The sequence below is a fragment of the Ixodes scapularis genome, unplaced genomic scaffold (assembly GCF_016920785.2).
Source record: "Ixodes scapularis isolate PalLabHiFi unplaced genomic scaffold, ASM1692078v2 PGA_scaffold5__190_contigs__length_132052651, whole genome shotgun sequence".
NCBI classification, from domain to species: domain Eukaryota; kingdom Metazoa; phylum Arthropoda; class Arachnida; order Ixodida; family Ixodidae; genus Ixodes; species Ixodes scapularis.
This window is the reverse complement of record NW_024609880.1, coordinates 2,193,826-2,201,247: the sequence shown is the minus strand read 5'-3', so window position 1 is coordinate 2,201,247 and position 7,422 is coordinate 2,193,826. Positions and strand designations below refer to the sequence as shown.

At 44.0% G+C, this 7,422-nt stretch overlaps 1 protein-coding gene across 1 annotated transcript in view; it reads right to left on the bottom strand.

Moving 5' to 3' along the window:
- Positions 1-451: 451 nt before the first annotated feature.
- LOC8037271 (synaptogenesis protein syg-2) overlaps positions 452-7,422 on the bottom strand; it is a gene marked incomplete at its 5' end in the record, with an annotated part of 176,930 nt that continues 169,959 nt past the window's right edge. Inside the window, 3 exons of the mRNA XM_040214902.3 lie at positions 452-765; positions 1,248-1,275; positions 2,381-2,521. Of these exons, the coding sequence (XP_040070836.1) occupies positions 705-765; positions 1,248-1,275; positions 2,381-2,521 (230 nt within the window). The remainder of the gene's footprint in view (positions 766-1,247; positions 1,276-2,380; positions 2,522-7,422) is intronic.

Sequence of the window (7,422 nt, the reverse complement as noted above, 5' to 3'; positions counted from 1 at the left end):
TCCCCCCCCCCCCCCCCTGGTTACGGCCCTGCCGACAGCCACCGCGTTGAAATACTCACCTGCTTTGACACATGACTGGCGGTGCGAAAGTCCCTTTACAATTAACCCAAAAGAGATGTTGGCATAATTTTATAACTAAGTGATATTATAACAAAAGGGATGTTGGCATAACTAAAAAAACAGCTGCGTCTTGTGAATACGGCGTATCTGAGTTAGGAGCGATTTTATAGTTTATACAAAGGGCAGTGTTCGACTCTTGGTAGATATCAATATTTACATGAATCGTATAATTATCGTGGAACATTCTACGTTTGACTAAAACACGTGTAGAGTTTGCTTGCTTAGAACGTTCCTGACCAAACGATGCGTGAAAAGGTTCCTTATGATTACAGCAAGCCAGGCTTGAGCTAGGGTCAAGTCCTGTCTGTGAAGCCAGCATGGACGCCGCAGATGTTGATAAAAACCTTTATTGTTTTCTATTGTGTGCGCAGGTTAATCTTAATAGACGCACAATTTTATATCAGGGCCCACGCTCCATCGGTGGGAATATTACGACATCCACACAGTGGACAACACAGTGGTTTTTAAGTTAGATAGTCTCTCCATAGTGTACTTGATAAGCATGGAGACGATAAGAATGCCGATATTATCACCAACAACGTTGGTGACAACCAAATTATTTTAGTGTCATTTTTCCCCATTTTTTAGACCGGCCAAAGGATGTTCTTGCTGTCCCTTGTATCCGTGCAGAGTTCAGGCATTGAACTGCAAGTTAATGAAAAGAAGAAAGAAGGCACGAGAGTAATAAGCAGCTGACACTTAATCAGGTTTTAAACACAACAATATTTCGTAGAAGCGTAAAGATCCCAATAACTCTTTCATAACAAAAAGCTAAGTTTTTTCAACCCAATTTTTGTTATTTTGTTATATTAAATGCATTAAGAGTGCCCTTTAAAAAAATAAAGTGCGCTTTGATATCACCGGAAACTATCATTTTAGAACTGACACAGAAGGTTTCTTTACGACCCAAGGGCATTCATATACTTTTTCTTCCTGTAAAACGCTCTTGTGAACCCCCAGGTGCAACTCCGCGCCTAAGGCAACAAAAGGAATGTCTTAACCAAAATTTAATAACTGGTTAGGTGCTTTCGGTAACGTCTCGCCCCCTAAAAAAGCAAAAAAAAAAAACAAAAAAAACGCCCTGTATATATATTAACGAGATGTGTAAAGCAGTGGACCACACTTACGCTTTGCCGTTTTCTACTATTTTATTGCCTAAGAGAAAAGGAGAGAGAAAGGGCGAGAGAGAGAAAGCGTACATTAAAATATTGTACAAGACAAAAAAGAAAGAATTCATTTTACATTTTTAATTTTGTCATAGAAACGTAACGCAGACAAAAAAAAAATCGCTTCTGGTGGTTAAGGTTGGTCACCAAGAAAAGGGTTTGCGTAGTGCGTAAGAGATGTTTCTTCCCCGCTGGCATTAAAGAACCGTGTCAGTATCACCCTACCACCTCACTATAGTCACAAACACAAGGTGTGGTGAGTTCCGATCATTTCAGTATTACTCCGCAGCCAGTGAGTTTGCAACATCAGCTGATAAGACCGCTGGAAAACGAAACACGAAGCAAGAAAGGGGATCGTAATAAGTAATTGATTGTGTTTCTTAACCTATCGCTATCTATAGGAAAAAGCCGCTTTGAGGTAGCCGCAACACGTGATGAAACAAAATCTCATTTATCATTAAAAAATAATTCCTGAAGCTACAAAGAAAACTACACTCGGGGACAACCTTCCGTGACAATCTACCGACAGTTAAAGGAGCGCTTTGTTGAACGCCGGTTAAAGCTAGGCACGCGCGCTTCCTCTCTTTTCGAAAATGACACTAAAAAGGTAACCCCCATTGTAAAGAAACGGTGGCGTCTCACAGGTTAAGGTACGTTGAGCGTGCGACTCTTAACACATAAATTGAGACGAATGCAAAACTCAACGCGCTGAAAGGCTAGCCGGTTCTTCCGACGTACTGAATGGTCAACTAACTTCGCATTTTTATCTCTCTATGTTCATATTTATATTCGCGGGTTATATGAAATTTTAAAAAAAAGAAGCTGCCGTTGAAACACCAACGTACGAACCTAAATCTGCTTTAACGTTATAAACAACTTTCAAAGACAGAAGCTACTAAATGAGAGACCGTGGGACGTGCCCGGTCCCCCCAAAAAAAATAAAGACGGTCGTCTTTTTTTCGTTGTTGTTGGATTAGAATTAACCGCCCTTCGAAAGGCACTTGTCCAATGCCGGCGTCTTTTCCAGACATGCAAAGTAGTGAACAAAACTGTGATGGGCGAAGCCGTTGAGAGGTAGGCAGGTGTAGTCTCACCGATGTTTTCCTTTAACCTCTTCTTGTTGCGACACCTGGTGACGATGACGAGCAGAAAGAGGAGAAAGACGGTGATGAGCGTGACTGCGACAAGAATAACCACCAGATAGTTGCTCCGCTCGCAGCCGTTCCATTCACCTCCTGCGAATGAACAGCAACAGTACTATTAAAATAGTCAGACAGAGTATATGTTTTTAATACGAAATTGCAATGTTACGGAAGCTATCTTTGATTTAGCCTTGAAAAAAGAAAGTGAATTGTGCTAAGGTCAGAAAAAGTAGGCCTAGTCTTTTGGCCTTGTTGGCCGGCTGTTAGAAAGCTGCACCGCGAGCTCCGCCGGCCACAGTCGCAGCCGTGCAGAAAACAACAAAACAAGAGGGAGAAGAGAGGACTCTGGTATGCTTCCAGAAGACTACGCCAACTGTAAAAACATAAAAAAACAAGGGCAAGCAAAAAAACCCCAAAAAGCTCTAGGTACACCTAAACACTTTTTATGAATTGTGAATGCGAAAACATGAATTTCGTTCTTGCGCGCGTTCTTCTGAATTGGGCGCGCCGCGCTGCCATTGGCGTACAGCCGCTCCGGGGTATGCCCTAGCAGGCTCTCCTTGAAAATAACGCGCGGTCGCCATATCCATCTGATTTCGGGTTCATTTAGTTGACGTTTTGCGTGGCTTTTTGCGGGCCTTCAAAGCTGAGATGCCTTACATCGCGTCTTCTCTTCGCTCCATTGGGAGAGGGGAATTTAGCTGCCGTTTGGCGCGGCTGATGACGTCGGCTCGCTCCATGGGACGGTCGATGCTTTCGCATTCAGACTAATACAGGAGGAAGACTTCCCAACGCTGACACGGCACCGTGTACCTCGCTGGTTGAGACTAGAGCTAGCGTCTGTTATGCCGGGGTCACACTGGTTACACATCATAGAAAAGACAGTCTGCATACAGACTCTAACGCGAGTCCACGCGAAATCCGTGCTTCGAATGCGGCATGGCAATGAGTTCAAAGTGGAAAGTTGGCACGCGGCATTCAAACCACGGATATTGCGGTGACTCGTATTTGCAGACTATTTTGTTATGTTGTACGACCAGTATGACCCCGGCTGTACGTTCCACATAAAACGCAATTATACCAAATGAGAGAATAATCGAAAAACTGAAATAAAACTTATTTAACTATCCTCCTTAATCAAGGCTAATCTCTTAAAAAATCCGTGAAATAACTTTACGGAATAAACAAACTAAAAAAAAACGATGTTTACATTGATCTGAGAACTTTTTGGGGAGCGAAGGCGCCGAGTTCGGCTTTCAGTGAGAACGACAAGCGGCTGAATTGGCCAAGCTGGAGAGTACATCTGGAGAGTTTCCACGATTTCTCGCGATATTGTAATTTTAAGTTTTTAACCAACACGCAGTTTGCCAAGAATCCCGCGTTTGTCCGAAACAGGTGTGGACCATGTGCCTCCGCAGATCCCAAATTGATGTGAGATGAATCGTCTTCGCAATTGCAATGCCGACAGTAGATCCTTGTGGTGGCGCTACGTCAGGGAGTTTTACAATGAGGGAGTTCAGAAAACGTATACAGGGCACTACCCTTTTCATGGGAATGGATTTTATAAATAATGACGTCTTACTGCACTGAATATGCTGTCCTCGCCGTTTTTTTTTTGTATTTAGCTTGGTGGACATTAGATACAAATATGCACCAAAAGCCAGGTGCAGTACTAGTGAAAAAGTTCATGCTGTCATGTTGTTTTATGTCACGCCAGTGTAAAATTTTTTGACTAGGACATTAGACGGGAGGACCTTCGCTATCAGTGGGCTACTTAACTTAAAATCTTGCACTTAACTTCATTGAGTAGTATCGGGGGAATACAGTAATCGCTGCATGTACGATAATTATTGTTAAATTCTAGATGTTTATTGATCAGTTTTCTCGCCCGCTTTTGAAACCGGAGGCGCAATGTGCCCCGGAGGTTTTGCCCGGAGTGACGACGAGGTGAAATAATATAGTATTTTTAGTCACGTGTTCCCTCCGTTTAACGTGAAGTCCAACCGCGACCGACGGTACGATCACATGAAGTCAATAGTTGGTTTTATACCTGTCAGACAGGCACTTAAAATGACCTTTACGCCGAAGCCCTTTAGGATTTTCAAGGTACTACCTTTAAGTTCTACCGTGCCAGACAGCGCAAGCAAAAGTCATTTAGACGATGTTTACAGAGATTAAAGTCGCGTAGCTCGTTCAAAGGCATAAATCGAATTCACGCTGAAACAATAATATTTTTACGATTTAAATATTTTTAGGTCTTTCCTAACTTCTAAGCAAACCAAATATTCAAAAAATGACGAATTCAGTCGAGTGATTACAACAAAGTCCACTTTAAGCCCAAGCAAAGTGTTTTTTTAGCAATTAGCGGCAATCCTGAGCGTCTCCTGCTCATTCTATCCTAATAAGTCCCCTGGATAAGGAAAGGTAGCGACATCATCACCCTCCTCCCTTGACGAACACACGTTTTATGTTTATTTTTTGCACTTTCGCACTCTCGCATGGTCGGTAGCGCCGCCTGGATCTCTCCAAGATAACGACAGATGCACGAACTAAAGAGCACTATCGCAGTACACCCTCTGCGTTTTAGTGGATGAACCGAGAAGAATATTCTCGAAGACGATGGAAGCCGTTACGTTACACTTTCGGTGTTACTTGATTGGATGGCAACTCCTCCTTCGCCGTGCACTCTCCTTTATCTTAAGTTATTGTTCTTTCGCACTCTTGGGCGTCGACGGTAGCGACGCCTGGATCGCTAAAAGATAGCAGGCGGCATTCTTCAGGGGATGTCGCTACTTTTCCGTATAAAGTGGCTTTAAGCCCGAACGTTGCCCCGTGCGCGCGCCCCCTGTTCACTGACCAGTGCTCCCGCTCCCTTTCGTGCTTCTGCTACGCTATTGCCCTGTTCGGTTCGGCGTCGTGCTCGCGCTTGAGTTTCATCCCACGCGTCGGAGGACCTACAGCCGATCCCCCCAAAGTCGTATCAGCGCCCGGGTCGTCTCAACGCTCTAATAGAAGCGCGGCGACCCCTTCTTAGTCGTGGACGTTTCTCCGTCGTTCGACATGTCGCACGACACGAGAGTGAGACACAGGAATATATACGTGAAAAAGATATTAAATACATACAGTACAGGTAGTAATACACAATTAAAGGATGATCAAATATAAAGTAGAGAAATAAAACCTAGATAACTATGGTTCTAAGAAAAATCGAGAGGAGGAAAGCCAAAGTTCCGAAGCGGACAATGCGAGCAGCGGGACTGGCGGGACGACGAGACCTTCTAGCTAGCTGGGGCCGAGGGTACAGACAACTATTAGGTGAGCGAGGTCTCAACAGAATATACGTGGACTTCGCTCGTTTTCAAAAACCAAAACTTTGCTTTTATATTTTAGCACGATATGTTATTTCAATTTGCTTCTCTACTGTAGACTGCTGCTGACGAGAGTACGCCTTTAGCAGCCGTTAACGTTCTTCGAGTAACGTTGGCAGCCGTAAAGGAGTCGCGTAAACTCAGGTTCACGAAAACGACCTTTACGCTAAATGATATTTGATATTCTGTGTGGCACTGCTTAGATGACATTTACACTTATGGTCTTTTGGCGAAAAGGTCTTTTTAAGTGGCCGTCTGACAGGGGTATTAGGGAACCCTTTTTGGGCAGTTCCGATACGGTACGATAGGCACTCCGGTGGGAACTGCGCATATAACAGTTCGTACCGGAGAGCCCACCGTACCGTATCGAATGTGCAAAAACGGCTCCCTAAAACTTCCTATAAGATAGTTTTAAGGAACCGTTTTTGCACGTCCGATACCGTACGATATGCCCACCGGTACGAACTGCGCATGCACTACCGCAGAAAACTAGCATGTGCGCAGTGCGTACTGCATCGTATGTGCAAAAAAAGGTTTCGCAAAACTTCCTATTAGAGAGTTTTAGGGAGCCGTTTTTGCACTGCTAATACGGTACACGGTAAAAACGTTCCGTAAAAAAACGTAGAACTTCTCATTAAGAGCTACGGAGAAGCATCCGTAATCTGAAATACGGTTGACTTGTCCGTAAATCTAAAGTTACGATTCTGTAAACAACAACAAAAGTTGTTTGCAACAAGCTGAAAATTGTCTTATTCGGTTTAGACTAATAGACAACGGTTCTTACTCTTTAAAATATCCTTTATTGCACTGTTAAACAACTTATAATATAGGTTCCGAAACGAGGTGGCGCTAGTTACCCCTTAGTCGAAAAGGCTCGAGGTGAGATTTTTGTCTAGTACAATCACACTACCGCTATCTCTTCATCTACCCATATCCGCTCGCTTGTTTTCCTTGTTTTGCTACCGCGCTTGTTTTGTCGAGGGGTAAAGGCGCTTGGTGATTTTTGCGGTTGCGACTGTTCTACGTTAAACTACCTTGTTGTTATCAAAGCGGTGAGTTTGTTCTGCTCTTTTTATTAACATTGATTGGGGACTGTCATATATGCGTTCGTTTGACACTTATTTCCTCGAAAGGAACGAAATCACGGATTTGCGTCGCTTTAAACTTTGAGTAAAGCTATACGCACTCCGGAGTGCGCTTCGCGCGGAAATGGCTATACGCACTCCTCCGAGAGATCATGCCGCTCGGGCCACCCTTTTCGAACGGCGCGTGAATCACTGGGGCGCTCGTTAACACAGCCCCCCGCCTGCGTTCACGCCGCTTCGCGGCGACAGTATCGGCTGCTAATTACTAAGCGTAACCAGTACACGCCGCTTCGCGGCGTCCAGCCGGCAATCCAAGCCCCGCTGTCCCCGATCGCACCTCCAAAAAGGGAGTCCGATACCATTTAGTTCTGCAAAGTTTCTCGACAACATTCGATTTTTTTTTTTTTTTTTTTTACTGTTCATTGCAAAAAAGGAAATGTCGTAAATATCGCCAAATGCCTCAACAAAACAAAATGTTTTGAGAAAAAGAAAAAAAAAAAAAAAAGTAGGCCCACCGTGGATCGAACCCGCGTCCACTTGC